General features: G+C 38.8%; 1 protein-coding gene across 1 annotated transcript in view; it reads right to left on the reverse strand.

The window, feature by feature from the left end:
- The window catches only part of TPPP (tubulin polymerization promoting protein), an 87,101-nt gene that overhangs the window by 60,022 nt on the left and 5,069 nt on the right, over window positions 1-22,010 (reverse strand). Inside the window, exon 2 of the mRNA XM_075493595.1 lies at window positions 12,387-12,701. Coding sequence (XP_075349710.1) covers window positions 12,387-12,697 — 311 coding nt within the window. The 5' untranslated portion in view covers window positions 12,698-12,701. The remainder of the gene's footprint in view (window positions 1-12,386; window positions 12,702-22,010) is intronic.

Below are 22,010 nucleotides of genomic sequence, written 5' to 3' on the forward strand. Positions count from 1 at the left end.
TCACTATGTTCCCCTAGTGCCACAAACTAGCTTGGCGTGCAGCAGTAGTAGCTGCTATACACGGGGAAGTGATTGGACAGGACGGTAAACAGTACAGTACCATTTTTCATCTATCCCATACCACAGAGTCTCGTTCTTGCAGAAGTGAACACCCAACACCTTTTTGTGAAACAGACCGCACATGATGATGAGTAAGAGCTGCCTACTTCTCCTTTATGATCCTCTCACCAGTAGCCTCTTGTATTACTCCCACTTGTATTGCTCTGGGTCAGATAAACTCTCCATTCTCAGCACTGTCAGTTCCATTCAGAAATTTAACAAATACCACCCCACACTGAGTAACAAACACCTCAAATATCATGAAGCAGATAAAGCCAGGGTTAATTGGTACTGCACTGGGAATTATAATGAGTATATCTGGAGAGCTTGTATAACTGAGTGAGATTCCAAACAATAAGCACAGACCTATCTTGTTTTCTCATACTGATTTTTCAGTTGCGGTGTAATGAACTGCTATCATGTTACAGTATCACTGTATATCTGTCGTTAGCTGAAAGAAAAACAACTTATCCTTGTACACACTTTTATGATGATATAAAAACTATTAGTTGCATCTTTTACATAGCATTAAAAAATACATCCATTGACAGCACAACAACTGCTCCTCTCATTAGCTTACTTTCTTTTTTTTAAACAGTATTTGCAACTGAAGGGCATAGAATAAAGACCCAAGACATCTGGGCAATGAAACAAGTGCTGTCATGTGTCATGACAGTCACAGCCTCGTGCCAAAGATCACCACTGTTCTGCAGCTGCTGGTGCCCATGATCACAAATGCCACTAGAGTGGTACAATGCTCTGCTGTATCAGCAGAGACAAAGAGATGAACAGGTCTAGAGCACTAACGCCTTCTCACCAGATGATGGTTGCTTATCCTCTTCTTTGAGTCTTGTAATTTTATGTCTACGAAGGAGCACTCCAGAAAGCTTTTTGCTTTTCTAAGCATCCTGTGAAGCTTGTGCCACAATCATGAAAATAGGGTAACAGTGTAAGACTAAAAGATTCCCCACACTTTCAGGACTCTTCCTTCCAGAACAAAGTTGAGGCAAAGAAGAAGGAAGACAATTCTGTGCTGCTAAGCTCGTGTTCTTTGTTTTCTGTCAGCACTCCTTACCATCCTTTTTATGAAGCACGCAGTTTAAAACACCAAGCTAATGCCAAGAAAGCTGGAACATTCACCCGGCACAATGCAACAGGCTGGACAATCAGATCAGTGCAGCACCACACGGTTGCAGCTGCATTGCTTCCATTTCTGCAGCTAGCACAGTCCGTGGCAAGCTCTTGTCTTGTTAGCTGTGCGCCGTGCGGCTTTGCACAGAACGTGGCACCATTCCCAAAAAGGACCTCCAGAACCACTTACTGGGAAGTCAACGCAGCAAGAAAAGCTACTGGACTTCAGGAATAGCATCCATTCAAAACAGACATGAAGTGCAATGGCTTTTACCATTAACTCCTGTCTCCACTGAAACAACTTGCCCAAAGATATTTTCCACTGCTTGCCATCACTGACAAAGATTCAGGTTTCATTTAAAGCTGTTCCACAGCTTAAGCAGAAACTTACTGGCTTGATGCAAAACACTGCAGTACCGTTTTCTGGGGTTTTTTTTGCCTGAATTATGAATGTCCAGATAGTACAGAAACGTTCCCTTCCTGCCTTAGGTATTGTGTCTTTTTAGTAACCAGTGGATCAAACGAAGTATTGGAGGCAAACATTACCTAACAAAATGGCAGACTGCGAGCATTACTCCCCCCACCTTTTTTTTTTTAAAAAAAAAAAAAACAAACGATCATCTTTATCAACTCGCGTGCTAAATTAAATCAACGATATTAACACTCTGATGCTGCAAAAATTGGTGCTGGCTATTCAGGATACCGTGCTGCTCTTCAAAATAACCAGTCACTCAGTGCTTCTGCGTAGAAAAACAGCAGCGTGCTGGGAGTGCTCGCACTGCTGAAAATGCTAGTCATGGGCAGTAAGCAAGGGGCTAATATTACTCCTTACCAGAAGGGTATACGTTTTAGCCATGGTATTCCTGGCTACACTCTGTCAACTGTAATCATCCTTCCTCAATCCCTCACTGAAACTGAATGACTTTCTGTATTTGCTCCTTCAACCATAAAACTTTAGTATCTAACAGCATTTCTTCCTAGAAAACGTTGCCATAGAGATTTGTTTATGTAATTAAAATGTTCTGGGAGCCTTCAGAATCAGCACCAATGTTAGCAGACTTACCAAGGCTTTTAAAATTATTTATTTGCTGGTAACATCCAGAGCCTTTGTACAGAATGAGAACCTAAAACTGACTATGAAATGGGACAAAAAATTCTCAAAGGGAAACTTTTCCCTTTTGGGGAGATTATACCAGGACTCCATACCAAAGTGATTTTTTTGTTGTTGTTTTTAATTCACGGGAATACATGTGTATGCATTAAAAAAACCTGCAGAAGGTCAGGAACAGAGATCAAGCTCCAAGGAAAAATTTGGATTTCGTTCCTGTTTCTTCGGTTTAGCACGCACACAGATACACACACACACACACACACACAAAAGAAAATGATAAGCAACTCCGCTTCAATAAAGCCAGAAAGTAGTAAGCAACACCATTTTAATTAATCAGGGTGATGACTTTCAAAGGCGTGGTTTCCAGTAACACCACTTGGTTGTTTTAACACTGCAGGTCCTAACTCCATATATAGCACCTAAAACTTCTCACCAACGAGTAGTCCGGCTAGAGCTAGACCAAAAGGTGCCTTGTATGTGACATCACTTCCAGGAACAATTTCAAATTAATAAGTTAAACCTGCCTGGCCCAGATCTAACTCCATCAAGATAAGACTATGTAGTGCCCAGCCTTAAGGGGCAGATCAGGTGTTGCACACTTAGCATTTACAAGTGACCCTTTCTTTTCCTCCTCTGTAATATTAGCCCCAGACTCCAGCTCCCAAGCATTTCAAGACTCCAAGCAACTACAAATCATGGGATCTAGCAGCCTGATTAACACGGCCTTCCACAAAAGGGATTTAAAACAACAGGCCAACACTTCTCTGAGGAAGAATTTTACATTCCTATTGCTGGTGAAGACAAAACAAAATAGGGAAGACAGTACAGACCCACTTTTTTTTTTTTTTAAGCTGGGGTGTTGGTGAATCCTTCTTCAACTTAATGTTACAACCAGTCTTTAATGACATTTGTTCCAATTCAGTTGTAAAATAGTCCTCTCAAGCTTCTAGATAATGGGAAGAACACAAGAACTGGGGTCTCCCAAGTCAACCCATTGTTTTGTTTTGGGTTTGTTTTGGTTTGGTTTTTTTTTTTAAGTTGAAGGAAGATGAAAAACTGCATCAAAAGGCAGCATGCTTCCATTTACCAGCATCACATCCTAAGCAGACCACATCTTAATTCTTTTAGGAGCTTTACACACATAGGCAGATTAAATATAGCTTAATTACAACATCTATGTTGTAATTATTTTACATTATTAATCTTCTTTACGAGACGGATGATTTCTAGCTTGTGTCCTTATTTGAGGAGTCAAACAACATACACACATGCACACACTCTTTGTTCCTATAAAATTTCTGCTCTAACTTCAGAACAGCAAGTTAATTTCTATTGTCTACACAGGAACGTAAGGACTACACTGCAAGGACTGCTGCTGACTCACGTTCAACTGGTTGTCCACCACAACCTCCAGAGCTGCTTCCTAGACTGTCGGGCCCACTATCCAGCCCATACCTCACCAATTTGGTGATGATGCAACTGGGGACAAGGCCTTGCCATAATCAAGGTATACTACACCCCTTTGCGCACAGTGCCAGTCATTTCATCATAGAAAGCAATGAGGTCAATCAGGCATGACTTGCCCTTGGCAAGTCCACGCTGGCTGCTCAAATCACCTTCTTGTCCTTTGTGTGTGGAGAAAGGGCTTCCAAGACGATTTGCTTCGCAATCTCCACAGGGACTGAGGTTATGCCGACTGGCCTGTAGTTACCTGGATCCTCCTCCTTGCCCTTCTTGAGGATGTGTGTGATGTTTGCCTCTTCCAGTCACTGGGAACCCAGCTGCCATGGCTGTTTGAAGATGATAGGGAGCAGCTTTGCAATGACATTGCCCAGCTCCTTCAGCACCCTTGGATGCATCCGACCTGGTCCCATGGACTCGTGTACATCTAATTGGCTCAAGTGATTCTTAACTCTGTCTTCCTTTACTGTGGGTACTGCTTCACGGCCACAGACTCTGCTAGCAGGCTCAGGGATCTGGGAACCTTGACAGCAAGCCCTACCAGTTGAAAAGGGACACAAAAAAAGGCATTAGGTATCTCTGCCTTTTCCATGTCCCTTGTCACTAGGTCCCCTGCCACACCAAGCAGTCGGCCAACGCTTTTGCCACCAGTGTACTTATAGAAACCTCTCATGTTGTCCTTCACCTCCCTCGCTAGTCTCAACTCCAGCTGAACTTTGGCTTTCTTCACTCCGTTCCTCCATGCATGGGTTATACTCCTCCCACATAGCCTCTCCCGGCTTCCACCTCCTGTGTACTTCCTTTTCGTGTTTGAGCTCCGTCAGAAGCTCCATGTTCACCCATGCTGGCCTGTTGCCATGCTTGCTCGACTTCCTGCACATGGGAATGGACCATTCTTGTGCTCTGAGGAAGCTGTCTTGAAGATCAACCAGCTCTCCTGGGCCCCTCTGCCCTCCGGGGCAGTTTCCTGTGGGAAACTCAACAGGCCAAGATCTGCCCTTCTGAAGTCCAGGTTTGTAATTCTGTTGTTCATCTTGCACACTCCTCTCAGGATCTTAAACTTTACAGTCACCTGGTTGCTGCAGCCAAGGCTGCTTCATCTTAATCATCTTGTACTTCAATCCATGGAAAACAAGAGACAAAGTCCACATTGATGTTTAACAGTCTAGAAAATACTTGCTTTTTAATCAGTAAAATAAGGTAATTTTGTAACTAACACAGATTTCACGTACCTGTTTTTCATTTAGAAAACCAGCTAATTTTAAATGATGGTGCAATATGATGAAATTAGTCTGACTTGCAAAAAAAAAAAGGGGGGGGGGAAGGGGGGGAGGAGGCAAAAAACCCTCTAAAAACCCACAAGACAAGATCTCATACTAGAGCCCTACTTCTACTCTAAACCTGTAGAAGTCCTTGTAGTCCACAAGTGGCATACACCACAAAGCGTAGCAAATACCAAGCAAGCTGCTATATAGTAGTGTGTATGATGTCATGTAGCATTCCATATCAGCTGGGAAATGAATCACTCACCACTGTATATATAGGTTTTCATGTGATGTCTACTCACATGAAAAGGTGTTTTTAAAATCATAATCAGCATACATCATTAGAGGTAAAGAACTTAACCATTTTACATGCACAAAACAAGCCTGCATAACAGCAAGTGAATCTATATCCATTTTTCTTCTCATAAGTGATCACTGTTTTACTTTTAGAATTTATGCCTCTTGGCAGAAGGGGGAGAAGAGTTCGTTCGTTTTTTTAAATAAAAAGCCTTTCAAGGATAAAGTGCAAAAGGCAACATTACATTTGGCTTCTTGGACAAGAAAGCAAATTGGATCTTAATTTCAATTAAAATAAGGTATAGACGATGTGGTAAAGAACACTTTCTGTTGTAACTTACCTACATTTCTATCTATAACTGTACTACTTCACAATTTGCCTGGAAGGGAGAGATTTATTAGCACAGATTATGCTCTGCATACCATTCTATATCCACTTAAAACTTGTTTCCTAATGCAGACATATTAAAGTACACAAGTTAACTGTTATGCCTACTTCATCCATAAAGTAGGATTACACAAATCAGATTCTATGTCACTATTAAAAGAATCTCTCCAGTAGGGAAGTAAAACACAACTTACAACTATTATGTGCTTCATTTATATATAAAGACCACTTCATACCTATTTACATATTTTAAAAAAATTGAGAGGCTTCAGTAAAATATCTGTTAAATACAAATTACTTCAGAGAAACCTCATGGAGAGATATTTGTTTTCAATGAGTGTAGGTGTCAAAGTCCTACTCCTTTCAAATATATTAAGAAAGCAAGAAGTATCATAATTGTTCAATACAAAGAAAAGACAACAATTATATTATAGTTGACAAATGGAAAAAGCATGTACTCATTCTTGCCAAGAGTTATCTTGCCAGCTGCTTAGAGCAAAAATTATCCATTTTAATTCTTCCACAGTCTTGCAGCAATGGTGAACTACTGCTGAATTAAGGCCCAGCTGGTCTCAGGTGGAAGCACTCTTGTAGAGACCTGACTGATCCAGACTGTGGGAACTAGGCTAAACAGCTGACTGTGCAAGATGTACTAAGGATAGAGTATGGGTGGGACTGCTTAAAAGTCAGGGCACAATAAAGTGTGTTGTGAAGATTCTCCATGGGAACAAAACCTTCCTTTCTCAAAAAGATGGAGGAGAGTTTTCTGGCCTTTAGAACACATGGCTTCCTCAGCAACAAGAAAACATGTCGAAGCAACATAAGAAACTATTAATGGAATTTGAGAGGCCAATTATGTTTTCACTTGATCTTTTACCAAAAATATTTTAGAGGCGGGGAGTAAGGTATATTTACAAAGCTTCTGTAGATTAACTAGTCTTCAATAACAATCCAGTATAGAACCACAAAAATTTGTTTAAAATTTAACACATAGTAACATCAAAACAAACAAATGTTTCCATGGAGACAACTACCTAAATAAATGCTCACAATGGATCCAAGGCGTGACGTCACCCAGGCCTGCCTGCAACCATAGTAACATGCCAGTGTAAACAGAAATATTTTTATTTTTCTATCTAATAATGTCATATAATTAGCAGTTTTATGGCAGTGCTTAAACCATATTCTTGCAGTGCTGAGTGGTAACATTTCTAAAATAAGAGCAGAGGTATTTATATCAGGGCTATTACTATTACCATATTAACTACATACAACAAGTGGAGTATATGTATGGCATAGCTAACATATCAAATTTTCCAGAGCAGTTGTTGACCCCAATAAACAAAGAAATTTAAATTCCTAAGGCAACATGCCAGAATGCTGGTCAGAGATCAGTAACATCTATTCTTCTTAGGTATTCCGCTTTCCCTAATACAAAAACCCTGAAGTTCTTAGACTGTTGTGTCTCACTGTCTTGCTGGATTAAGAAGAATGCAGCCACATGTTGCTTTTCATACCAAATGCAGAACACTTCTGCGCCCTTCTCCTGTGTCACCAATGAGCTTGCTTTCTCCAAGGCAACAAGATTCACTAAACCCATATTTGCACTCTGCAAGCACAATACAAGACACGCAGCCTACAACTTTTGCAACTCTGGAAGAGTAACATAAAAGAAACAGTCAGTTAATGAGGAAAGTTCCAAGAAGGCAGGCAATTGTTTCAGCTACTAAAAAGACACCCAAGAAATTCCCATTCTCAGGAAAACTATCCATTTTCAAATGTTATTGCATGTCTGCAAGTTGTATGTCTCTAAATTCAGTAGACCAGATTGCATTATCACTCTTAATTTGCGAAATATAAAAGAAAGATGTCTGTATAAGGTTCAGATACTATGTGAAAAGTGAATGCGTGGAATGATCTAATATTACTAAGATATTTATACTAAACCCCTACATTTTAGCAGAAGCCTAAGCTACAGGGAAATTGAAGTTATTATCATTACAAGAATGGTGAAATACTACTTTTGGTCCTGTCATGAAAATTTCACATACAGTAATTTATGAAAACTCTCCTTCTCATAGAATATGATTGTGACTTATCCTTGTCTTCAAGTATGGCAGTGAATTTAGGAACAAGTTAAAAAAAATACTTCCTACAAAGTATTTTCAAGCTTCTCTTTTTTTAACAATGATATGAGCAGGTTTTTCAGAGAAGGCATTGCTTTATTTTTGCCATTTAAAGGGAAAAAGCTATCCTGATACCAATTAGCAAAAGAGATTTTTACGTAACTTTAAGCAAGGAGCTAGCTTTGGAACGAAAATTTACCCTGCAACCATAGCGTCACTGTTGTATGCAGTCCGATGAACACATGAAGAAGAGAGTCCAACATCTCAAGTTCTGAGTGTGAAATTATAAAATAGAGTAAGGAATAATTGCATTTACAGTTATGTACACTTTTGTTGGTTTTGCTGCATTTTTAATAGATTTCATCCTATAAGATATTGTAAAACTTCACTCTTCACAATTTCTCTTGCTTTTCCAGGTGCAACACACATAGAAAGATAACAATATCGTATGAGAGGTCTTTATTGTATGTATTTATAACTTTAAAAAAAAATTACAGAAATGGCAGCCTATCCCAACTGTATTAATGCAATCCAAATATTTGGCATAAATGTAGGTGGTTTTCCTCTGATCTCTAGGCATGCAACTTATAAATATTCATACATATGGCTACTCTCACAAGTGGGTTTTGGCTTTTCATTTCAAGTAATTCCACTGCAAAATTCATTGCTATTTAATTTCTTGTATTTTATGAGCTGACAATAGAAAGTTTTTAAAATAGAAGAGAAAAAAAAGGCAGAAAAAGACATCTATTAAATCAATTTTTAACACACAACAGCTTATATTACAATCCACCAAATTGGAAGGATTTGTGAGACCCTTAAGAACCTACAAATTATTGTTAAACAAAAATACCTGGGGGGGAAAGGGAGAAGATCACCCAATTTACATATTTTCTTACCAAAAAAACTCTAGCAATTCTAGCAATTCTTTTTTCATGTCTACTACTGTGCATTCTTTGCACTAGACCATTCCTCCTTCTTATCCTAAAGTACATACAAATGTTGTGCTTACATGAAGGCCTTCAGTGGACCTTTTATGCAAGATAAATAGACAAATTACACTTCTGTTTGACCTGACATCCTCATGCAGAAGGAAAATAGCATGCTACACTTATTTTCTTATTTGTAACAAAGGTTCATCAGAATTTCCTCAACCTTTATAACAACATAAACGTGACCTTAAATGAACTAATCTCTGAAAGACAGACACATAGTCCCAGCTTTGAAGAAGTATCACAGACTATTCAAAACTTTTCAAAAGTTTTATTCACCTGGTTTGGTGGAGGTGGGGAGGGGGGCGTTGAGGCTACAAAAATGTTCATTACTTCGCAGGATTGAACCGATAAAATCTCTCCTGCAGCAGAGAAAGTTACCAATCAGAGAATAAAACACTATCTTTCAGTAGCTCTTAGGTAAACATATCTGTTACTAATTTCCCTGTTACTCTACCCTGACTATCAGTAACGCATAGTTCCTACCTATTTTGCCAGTATCTGTAGCAGAACAATAAATGAAGCCTGGGAAAGTTAACAAGATGACAAACATAGGCTTTATACATAGACATAGTAATTCATAAATCCAAAGAACAATTCTGCTAGATTGATTATTTTCTAGTGTTTGAAAAACATGTGCCATTGTCATAAACTAGAAGTACAGCTGGCTAGAAAACAAACCCTGCTAAACACGGTGGCTTCCCAGTAATAGACCCAACAGAAAACCTGTTTGGAAGTTCTACCACAATGCTAGATGGCAACTGTAGTTGAGTATGACAAATACCTCTTCTTATCTTTGGGTGTGTTCCCTGGCCAGACTATAACTGCCAAGATCCACCAGCCCCATCTCACTGAACCACTATGGCTGACCATAAGAATCCCAGGTCAAAGTCCATCTTGTGAGACGCAGTCTAGCTGAAGAACCTAAAAGCAACAGTGAAGTACAGAGCCTTCTGATACCCATAAGCATAACCCTTACTGAGGCACAGAAGCAGTACTCTGCACTTTCTGGGGAGTTGGAGATTCTTTTATAGTGCTTAATGTTTTTCATTCAACACAGATGGGGAAAAACTTGGGTTGTCAAAAAATCTTAGTGCTCTGCTGGGAAAAAGCTGCTTGTAAAATGGAAATGAGTAAGAGTTTATTTTGTGAGTATGCCTGCTTTGATGCATCACCAAATCTATCACTATCCCTTAGCTTAGTGTCAAATGTGAAGCAAAAGAGAAAGCAAGGAAAAGCAGTTGTCTCAACATGCTCAAGAAACCCTGTATACTCAGCCTATGCATAAGCCTCCTAAGTTACAGCGTATTACTAACACTTGAGTAACTACAGCCATTAAATCTTCCCTTGTTAAAGCTTAAAATATTATATGTGAAATAAATGTGATCTAGACTAAAAAGAATCCTGACATATGCTCTCAAGAATAAAAATGTAAGAAAAAAAAAACCCAACACTTAAGAAAATACCTACTGGAAGTAGGAAGTATACCTACTGAAAGCACGCACATGAAAAAACAGACCTTCCTAATAAAGATAGCAAGTCTCAGCTATTGTAAGTTTCCCCATCTGCCATTTAAGCAGTATTAATTTAAAAATAAAATAATTTTTAAAAAGAAGAATATATAAAATACATGTTATATGTACACGTACAGGTGAGTAATGAGCAAGTAATTAATAAACAATTAAGATAAAAATGCTTTTGCATTTGATGCAGTTATCTTCTAAACTATTAAATACTAGATAGAGGAAAAGATGGCATGCTTCTTCCAAGAGAAATGACAACACTTCACAGCGGTCACAGGGAAAAAGGTCTGAGAAACTGCTGAACAGGCACCTCCCCACAGAGGCAGAGACAAGAACCCCCGAGCTGAGCTGAGACTGCTAAACAACCACGAGGGGATATGCTGATATTCCCCTTGAGCCTCAGGTCCTCACCACCTCACAACTCATTTCTGCAGAACATGACTGGATTCCTTCTATGCCAGTAGGCACCAAAACTGATACTTCTTTATATCTGCTAATGTTGCACAATTGTTTATGCTGTATCATGGGGTTCTCCTATCACTAACGTGCCCAGATACTGACATGAGAAAGTAGCGCTAAGATTTATTATTTCCTGTGATGATAGATACAGAGAAATTTTTAAGTCAATAAAAGCCAAAAATTTGAAAATAAATGCCAGCATTATCTATCACAGATCAAGAAAGAAACAAACAACCCTACAGCCTAAACATCAATTTCAAATAAGCTAGTTCACTGATAGTATACCTTACTGTGGCAACACAACTTCCAAAAAATACAAGTAGGGACTCAAAGAGAAAGTGGACTCATTCAAGAATAAAGAGGGTTGGAGTGTGCATATATAGCTTTTTCAATTGCCTAGATAAGATCCCTGAGGAGAAAAGAAACAAAGAAAGAAAGAAATCAAATCAGTAATGTCATTCTAACTGTGCATGTTACACTGGACAACCTTTCAAGATCAAGGGCCTTTTCTTCACTGCCTTTCTATACTTTGATGCACTGTAAAGGGTGAGTGCTTATAGCAAGTTTTCCCAACTACCCTTGTAAGCAACTCAGTTTGCATATCCTCCCCCAGCATTACACCACAGTAGTCGAGCGCACAAGCCAAATAAATGTTCCTACAAGCCACAACTACAGTTGAGAGACCTTCCTTAAAGCATGTCCCTCAACACAATGAGGTGTGAGAAAATTTAAATGGTTACTGTGGTAACAAAAAGCAGAAGAGACAAGGCTATCAGATCAGATACCAGGGAGAGGGGGAAGGTGAAAATGATCCAATTCTACACATAAAGCGAGAACAAAAAAATTTATTTGGGGCTTCATACAGAATATGCCAGAACAGTTGAATGCCTTCCCTTGGATTTGATGAGTTTCTGGATCAAGCCTGCCTAGGTTTTCAATTTGAGGGGAAAGTTTCACTAAAGCTCCAGTCTGTTCACAAGAATAAGCTAGGACCACTGAGATAATCCTAACCAATTAATCACAGCGATGGGTCTGCATCACAAATTCACCATCAGTTTGGCACGGCCCTAAAATTTAAACTTGAGTAGGTGTTGTGCTGGACATCATGACTGTTGTTAGAATAATGCTTTTTAGTACATATCCCACCTTAGCCTCAGTCTTCTGAGGCTGAGTTTTGGCAAGATGTAAAACTACATCCTGACTTCATTCAGATAACCTTCAGGAAACATTCACATCATTTACTGCCATCAAAACACATCTGTTTCTTGGAATAGCCTGCATTTGTCCTGATCCCATCATACCTCTTTGTACAGCATAACACCTGTGACACTGAAGTCAGTTTAAGATATCAGGACAGAAGCTGAAAGCTGTATCTTCAGACAAAGCAACACAGCTTCATAAAGGAACAAGAAAGAGATCGATTGTGACAGACAGACAGTGCCTCACAGCATCTGTAAGCAACAGAAGATAAATTTAGATGATATCTACAAAACATGTCAGGGAGACAAGGAAATGATGACAGAAATGAACTTACTTGATTTTACTGAAGACAATGTCGACATCTGTGATTGTCACGTTCTTCCCATCTATCACATGACAGTCCTTACATAGCTTTGACCAGTTCTTCCCATGCATTTCTTTTCCTGTGGCTCTTGTATCACCATGGATGGCAAATTTTCTAAAGGCCTCTTCCAGAGCACTTATTTCTCCTGCCATAGCTCCCTCATGAGAGCTGTTTGAATCATAGGATAATCGTTTTGCTGCTCGGTCCTTTGCTGGATCTGAAGGAGACTTTGGAGGAGTCTTATTCACAGGTTTGGTCGACTTTGCTTTATTGTCAGCCATCGTGCTACAAAGAAGAGGAGGGTAAACTCATTACATTAATTTGCACTAGTTTACTCTCTATTAAGCTATAGGCTACAGTCTATGTCACAACATAAGAATAAGTTAGCAAGAACTCAGTGCCCTCCACCATCAAACAACAGTCTACACATAGAACTATGTAACTCTGCCCATCTAGAAAAAAAGAGTCAGGGAAAGAACATTCCAAAATAGGGCACAAACCTAATTTCACTGTCATTACATCAGCCAACAAGAGAACACTTAGTGTTTGTGTCTTTTTTTTTTCCTCAAATGGCAATCACCACAGTCACTCTACTGATTTAAATAAAAGTATACCCTTTACACTGTAGGCATTACTACCTACTTTTATTTCTGAAGGAAAAATAAACAGCCCTTTATTTTCTGGACTGTGGCCTTTTAATTATTTTTTAATTGAAAAATGAAATATTTTGAAATTGCAGCAAAAATATTAATGTTATAACCCTTAGGTTATATAATGTAAGGGCTAACAAGTAAGGAAGCCTCAGAAATGCTTAGACAAGTCTCTCTTGTTAACAAAACCATTCATTTCTCAAGTTTATGCCCAAAGAACTGTAGCTGTGGAATTCATTTGGAATGAATACATCCATGATGCAGGAGCACTGAGAAGGGATGTCATTACTGCAGAGAACAACTCTCAGATTACCCTATGTTCATATAGGATAGGTTTGCCTTTAAAAAGAAACCTTAAACTGAGCAACAGAACACGAAAGTTATTTTCAGGTGTCTTTATAAAGAAAAAACCCCTAACATGCCAGAAGCATGCCATAGAAGCCTTTGCCTTCTGCTCATCCACTCTTAGCTTAGCAGAAGTAAGAGACACTGAAAAGCCTAGGGATAGGGCACACCGTGTGCCTGTCCCAACAGCTACATGCAGATTCATGTCTGTGGTGCTGCTACAAATTTTAAACCATAAGGAGGTGCTTCAGGTATCAGAAGTTTGGCAAATACTGGGTAAGGGCTGGAAAGCCCACCATACTTACCTCGTCCATTCTTCTAAAGTCACAGCTGTACACGGTATGTGACTAACATATGCAAAGATCGGTATGTATTTCTAGTTAACATTTTATTTCTGCATCAGATAGAAAGTTCTTTTGGCTTCTATACCGTACTTCAATACAAACTCCTCAGTAATGGAAACAATTCTAAAATTCTACATCTTCTGATATTGCTTAACCTCTGTTACTTGAACAACCAAGACATACCCTTTCCTGCACACTGCAACAGAACTAACCATAACTACCTGCTATGCAGCAGTTATTGTTAAGCTTCATGATTAGAAACAACCTTTTAATAAAAACTATACTAAAGGACCTTTGTCCTTTACACTTGAGCAAACACAGCATGGCCAAAGCACTACTGTCTATTTTGAAAATGTTCAAGTAAATGCTTAAAAACCTTGTTAAGCCTGGGTATCCTTCTGTTTTGTTTACACTGTCAGCACAATTTTGGCCAACAAACCAAAATGCTAAATTAAAATTAATATGACAGGAATTTATTAACTGTAGCCTGAGAGTTATATGCGCACCTATGAAATAAAAAGAAAAGCACGGGGGCGGGGGGGGGGGAGAGTTTGACAATTTAAAGTTCATTAAAAAGTTAAAAATGTAACCAATTCCCATTTCTATTTCCTTTGCGCCCTGCCTGCTCTCCAAAGAACAGCAAATTTACCTCAGTAAACTTTTCTGAAAGTCTCCCAACACTGAAACTCCAAAACAATAAGCACCCACAGTACATTGTAAGCTACTACAAGTATTACAGATGCATACGTTTTTATGAAAATAGTGTCTAGATCAGTCTAAACTATCTGATTTATCAGGCTACACACATTCTTTTGCTACCAAAGCAGTGGTGAGAGAACATAAGAAAACAAAAACACTGCTGACACAATCTATGCAAAAGAGAATTACATTAAAAATCAGATCATGAAGATCTATGATCTACCTCCATCTTCGAGGAAGCTTTACTTCCAAAAGCAGAAGTCTCTTCCAAGCTTGCACCATTTCAAATCCACTGGAGCTGGAAACTAGAACCAGAAATTTTCCAAGCTAACACTAACTGGCTAGAGAAAGACACGCAGGCAGGCAGGCAGAATGACAGGCAGGTAGGCAGAGAGTATACACATCAGCAAAAAGCGAAGTCTGTATTTTAATGCCTGTATAGGATATTAAAAACCAAAGTCACCTCCGTAAGCAAGTAACAAGACAAAAGAAGGTGGAGATCTGCAATAGTAAGGTATATACAGGTCATATAATTTTGCAGTTTTATCTTGTGCCAAATAAACCTTCCAAGAGATTTTGGGGGGTAGCCCCCTCTTGCTCTTAGCAATTGTGTCAAGAAGCTATACCAAGTGTGAATATACTTGAAAGATACAACAATTGCACAGTTTACAAGCTATAAGCAAGAAAACATCTGTGCCACTGTCTCATCCGAAATTAGAAAAAATAACCACATGCCTACATTTTTAAGTATCTCCTGAACAAAATCTTTCTTTAGCCAGTGTCAGTGCCTTGCTGGCCAACTTTGCCTAATCCCATGTCACCCATAAGCATAACTCAACTTTGCACAGCACAGCAGAGATGTGTTTTAAAAAGCAACTAGTGATTTTAAATCATGAGCTGAAACTCACACTTAAAAGGGTTCTGATTTTCCGAATTGTGATTTTTAAAATTACTATGTTATTTTTTGTTCGTACTACTGTCTTATACTGTCTTCAATATGATAGCTATATCTATTGAAAATATTTTTTACTTACTTTCAGTTGCTAACAAATTTAAAGTTTATGAACTTGGTATAGGAAAAATGCTTAAAGGATCATATTTGGCCTTGAGAAAGACAGTTCACTTCAAGACTTAGTTCCCTCGGACATCAATGAACTGGGGTGTAGGGGTTGTATTGGGGTGTTTTGAGTAGTTCTGGGCCAGGGGGGAAGAGGATACACTCTATAGAAAAGGCTTCAGTTTTGAATGGTGAAATCCGGTATGCAAAGCAGACTCATTTCAAAGAAATCCTCACCATCTAAAGCAGAAGGTCAAGGATAGCTTAAAACTAGGGCTCTGCTGTGGTTGCCAAAAATTGTCATGGATACTTCTTTTCTTGTTGAACCATAGTAACAGTTTACTTGTTAAAATCCCATGTAATAGCATGAAGTTTACTAAAAAGAAGCTACCTGGCTACCTGGTTTATGAAAATACTGACCTAGCCTCAACTTAAAATTTTGTTTAACACTACAAACAACACACTCTGAAGATAAATATATTCATTAATATACTATATTAGAAAGTAAAGAATTGCACAACACAGGATATGAAATCAGTTTTTTAATGGGGTCAGCTCCTTTAACTTTTTTTAGTGATTAGAGATAAGGAAAGAGATCATGCCATGTTGAAGAAATGATGTCTCAAAGAGAAATACAGAATAACCTGTTTGTCAAAAATTCAAGATCAAATGAAGTTTTGAGTCTTCCTTACTCTTTTTTTCCCTGGGCAAAGGGATCAGAAGGTGCTTGCTAGCTTCTGCTAGAAGTAAAGATTAGCAGTAATTTGGGGAGGAGCCACAGCAGGGTGATACATGGAAGTGACAGAAGAAAGAGACTACTCTAAAATACCAATTCCAAAATTCGGTAAAACAAAATTAAGCCATTGTTCAAAAGCATGAGCTGTGTAGATGCCGACTACAACAGTTACAGCTAACCAAAGAAATGCCTTTCATCACCATTCAAGAAGTCTAATATGCACACAGTTAGATAATACTACATTTCCAGAGCCAGCAGCGGGAAGGAAGGCGGGACTAGCCACCGACCCCATCCTCTCCAAATACTGCTGGCTCCAACCTAGCAGGTCCACATCACCAAAAGCAGCCACATAAGAAAGAGGTATAAGCAGATGCTAGAGTTCAGAAGGCTTTGTGAAAGAACAACTTCCCAAAAAACTGGAGTTCCAGAAATCTACAGAATATTTAGACAACTAGGTGTTGTGTTATGAACTGCTATAGCCTGTGTCATGTAATACTCATTCAGTATCATGAAAAAACAGTTCTTGTCCCTTCTCTTACTCTACAATAGGTAAATAATATAGCACATTATACAGACAGAGATTAAGCTAGGGATCAAACTGACTGAGGTCATGGCTAACTCATGCTTAAATAGACTGAAAGTGCAGATCTGTGTTCTCAGCACATGCCTAACCTATTAGAAAAAGTTTTCTCATATCACCAAACTTCCTTTCAGCCAAGGACTACAATACATACTCATCTGCAGACAGACAGCTGGGAGAACTCCCCTAGATAAAGTCACGTATTAATCTGGATTATTCAGAAAATGAGTGGACAAGCAGATATTGTTTCTGTGCATTCCAGTTGCCGCATGGCTCTCTCTATAGCTGCATGAATACCAGGTACATATAAATAAACCCAAAGCCTTAGTACTGACCAACTGTCTGCTCTACTGAAAGATTTATATTAGTTTACACTCTTTCACTTATCCACATCCTCTCCAGACGTCAACATATTGCAGGAATTCTGGTACGGCTTTGATTTAGATTTGGGGGAATTGCTCTTAGAAGTAATCCATCTATTAGCACCAACAAGGAAGACTTGAAGACTTACTAAAACCTAGAGTATTTTTGCCAACAATTTCAGCAGCTTATGCAACTCTGCAGAATATGCGTGTATCCCACCCGGTCAGAATTCACTGCGGCACCTTCCCTGACCTGTCCCTGAGAACTAATGCATGGCTAATCTGCTCAGGAAGTGCAGACAACTCAGTATTTGTAACAGAAGTTAGCATCGCTGCCATGTCACAGACAGCAAAAACAAAGCAGAGGGATAAAGAATCACGTCTGTTCTGCTGCCAGAGTTCAGAACATAATGAGGACTATGCTCTACACTGGGACCTATGCTCTACACTGCTTTAATTATTAGCTCACGTAAGGCAGGTACCTGATTGTATGGAGTGTTCTGAAGAGCCAATGTTCTCTGACTCTACGGAGGAATATAAATAGTCTCACTAGCTGCAAATGTATTAATCCAGTTTACAATCTCCACACCAAAAACTGCTTTTCCAAAAAAATCAACAGGAAACTATCAAAAGTGTGAATGCCTAGCTTTTTGGGCTATACCATGTACTTTCTCATCTGCTTTGTCTAGCTTGCCTCTAGCATGCTAGGAATATTCTGTCCCAGTATAACTTGAATTGCTTTCATTTGCAGCAAGTATTACAAAACCAGTTTTTAATGGAAGTCTTCTTGCAGCATTAACTGCCACAGAAATTAATGAGTGTACTACAGTAGATACTTACTATAGCCTCAGGTACAGTCCAGTTAATAGAAAAGGCAGCTTATTTTAAAACCATTTGTTCCTTTAGAATATTTACCAATCAAGAATTGGCTAAAACGAGGTCAAAAGTCCTGTGAACTAAGGAAAACTTTCAGTTCAAACTTCTTAAAGGCAGAAAGCATTCAAGCATCAAGCATCTGTTCAGGAGACTGCTGAGATTGATGAATTTGGAGAAAAGATTCAATAGCATAAGGCACAGTTGCAATGCAATAATGCTATGACTACCATCTACTCTTTCCTGTAACACTCGCCTTCGCATAGGACAACCTTATTTCTCATGTACAACACCTAGCTCCATTGCAACTTGCAAAACAACTCCACAAGACCCCAAAGTTTTGTTTACACTGAGCATCAGGGTCACCCTCTAGCTAAATTCCAAAGGCTGCACTGCAAATTCCTCATCTTGAGCCCAAAGACAGTAACTTGGATAAAATAGTCCTAAAATGGAATATCTGCTCAAGTTCTCAATCTTAGCCCTGGTCCCTCCCTAAGTTCTTAACCCCTTCTACCATATGCTCCAGACAACTGAGCAGCAAAAATCTACAAATACTGGCATCGACTTCCTTCTGTTCTGCAGTTCCTTTTGCTGTTGTTTTTACACAAAGTCCAAGGTTCTGCTTTGCTTCTAGTCACACCATAGAGCTTTGGTCACAAGGTAGAGTGGAAAGGGTACCCTAAATATCCATCAAGATATAATCCAAAACAGAGATTCTCCAGTCTTTCTGCACCCTCCTTGCCACCCAGCAATTCTGTTGTACATTTTGTCTCCATGATCTGTTAAGCGAGAAGGGCAAGTAGGTAATCCACAGCACAAACCCTAGACTTATAAGCAAAGATAATGTTCTATCATCTGCAAAATGTCACCAGCACGTTTAAAAAAAAAATCTTTCAAGCACTCTATTCCATTTTTGCTAGTCCTTAAGCCAAGTATGAGTATGCAGGCTTTCCAACACTCTTGCTCTTTGTAATGGATATTCAGACCAAAAAATTCCCTAGCTCATGGGCGAATTTCATCCAACTGATCTTCCTTGCATCCTCACCTTCCAAAGGGGGGAAAATATAACAGATGAATCTGCAAAAGCATCTATACATCATCTGTTTAGTTGGCCAAGAAAAACAGGCTTCTGCATTCAGTCGGATAGCATCTCTCATGCATGTGATCACACCAGACATTTGAATGAACTCTCAAGACAACAGTAGCCAGGAATCTAGCAATTTTATTGAGAACTAGAAATAGAGTAGGGGGAAAAAAGAGTGATGGTGAACCCCTTGCAATGCAATTAACACAGACAGCAAGTTGATATAAGTCTGGTATTACATAAAGATTTGAAGAACCATATGTTGTTAACATACTTCTGTTTTAACCTCACAATAAGCTTCCTATTTCTGCACCATTCTCTTATAAACACATCAGCCTCAACCTCTCCACACCTACATTCTCAGTTCCTCAGCCTAGCCAAACTACCAGCCTTCCTAAAGTTGTTTCTTAGATGGTCTTAAACCCAAAAGGTCATTGGCTTTTAGAAAATAGGCATACTACAAAGAATTCTGCCCACGGGAACACAACCTAGTAGTTTTATGTTAACTGTTACCTGCTTTTACCTCCCATTCTCCTGCTAATCCTTCCTGCACATCAAATGTTGGTAAGCATGCAAGCACTTAAGGTAATTTTTATCAGAATCTGTTTCTGCACTGTTGGTAAAACTTACCCACTGCACGACAAATAGCTGCCATCCAAAATTTCTTAAGATCTGCCAGCCAATCCAAGCAAAAAAGAAAGCAACTTTTCAATAAGCATGAGTGCTATTTTTATGAGTGAATTGGATTGATAAATTACCAAACTGTGCAAGGCATTTGAATTTGTCTGACTGCATCTGTTTTATTTTAGCACTTGATCTATCTTCCCCATGTTTTAAAAATGTTACAGAATTGCAGTTAAAGGGAATTCTCATTTATTTTTTGTCTGTAATTATTTATGCCAAATAAAAACAGCAGAGACAAAGTACAGCAGATGGAATCTTTTTCCCACATTTTTGCATAAACATTCAAGCTGAGGGAAAGGATAAACAGCTGGAGAAATGCAATATCCTCCTAATAAAATGCAATGCTTTAGACAATGCTGTTAAAGCTTCCCTTAAGCTTCCTTCACAGCTATCAGTAGGAACCAGAGTAAGGCATTTCTCTTCTGAGTTCTGCTCTGGGCATATTTATCCACCTGTGATGCTCAAGTGAATGAGAGCCATGCATTTTCCCTGGCATATAACACAGAAGGGAAATGAGCAGAGAACACTGCAGACCAAGCAAAGCTAACACAACTCTATCTACATTTAAGCCCATCTTTACTTAAAGAAAATTAAATCCTTTCACAGGCTTTATGAGGAACTACATGACTGAATCTCGAGTTCTCTTAACAATATATGTGTATCTAGCACTATGGACAAGGGCAAGGCTGGCTAGATCATATGGCTACATTAACACCTTCAGCAGGACACACAGAGTAACAAAAAAGGTGGTTACTCAAGTTGTCCAATGTTTCTCCTTAGCAAAACAGTATTTCAGACTGTGACAAAGTTACATATGCCATTAAAGGAACAACCTTAGAAAACACCTTGTCAAGCACGGAGATTATTTTGACTGCTGACAAATGGCTGTTACTATTCTATTTCTAGAAACTATTACTATCCACCTACATAGTTACTGCTATAATATCACTTATATACAAAACTAAGTTTAGTTCTTAGTAATTAGATTCCTCCATTCCAAAGAGCCACTTCATAAAATATCACCTCTTTATATATGCATAAATGAAGCACCTATACAGACACGCACACCTTTATCAGCAATAGTTCTATTAGAACCTTTTTAAAAGACACATGTTCACCTGACAACACTTAAAACTACACAAAAGCTCTTTATCTAACCAAATAATTCTTAACTAGCTCTACAATATACTGTAATACCACCATGTCACTTACACAAGGTTTCAACTAAGAAGGCAAAAGCATAAATACAGGCATCCACTACACATTTATGTACTGGTGAACTCTTATAATGCATTTTTTACCATTATGCAACTATCCCATTTGAGTTTTCCACTTACTAAGTATTCATCCTGAGCTCTGCTGGGCTGCTATCATTGGTAGATGAAAAAATAATCTGGACACAAGTATTCTGCAATTCCACACACAGGCAAGGATACAAGACAGTGTCTAGAACAGCCTTCACAGAAGAAAGTTAATACGACACTGATTAAAGCACTACAAAAGAGGCGCCTCAACTGTTTAGATGAAGTATTTTCTCATGGTGTATCAAAAAAGACTTGGGAATCACAGATCCAAACAGACTGGAAGACAACAGCTACTCTCCGCAGTAGTTGGTCATACAATTAAGTTACAGCTCCAAAAAACATGCTGGGCCTATCATCACTTTAGGATTAGTTGAGTACAGGTTCCCTGACTTGTAACATTACAATGGTAGAGTTTGCTTAGCCTCATTTCTTCATACACTATACACTGTCCCCTTTCACCACCCCCATCCAGAGCAGACTAATAATCTGAACTTCCATAGAACCCTTTCAAAATATTTCTGCAAAAGTAATGAAGATCCACTCCATGAAAGGAGATCAGAGACTGTACAGCAATGAGATCACTTCAAACACCAGTAAGACAGGGGGCTTTGTGTACCATCTATAGGTAAAAATATCAAGAGAACTAAGTTGATGTTATTGACAAGGATAGAATTAGATCAAAGAAAAATTGAGCTAATGGAGACTTACAGGCCTTAAAAGCACCGTAAGATTTAATAATCACAAAGCATCACCTCTGATCAAAGAACTGGAGATGGTATAAGAGCTACAAAATCATGAGAAAAGATGTTTTACCATGAGAGACTTAAAGAATTCCACCAATGTAATTTGTCAGTTGATTGAAGTCACTTGAGTCAG

The sequence above is a fragment of the Mycteria americana genome, chromosome 2 (assembly GCF_035582795.1).
Source record: "Mycteria americana isolate JAX WOST 10 ecotype Jacksonville Zoo and Gardens chromosome 2, USCA_MyAme_1.0, whole genome shotgun sequence".
In the NCBI taxonomy this organism is placed as follows: Eukaryota; Metazoa; Chordata; class Aves; order Ciconiiformes; family Ciconiidae; genus Mycteria; species Mycteria americana.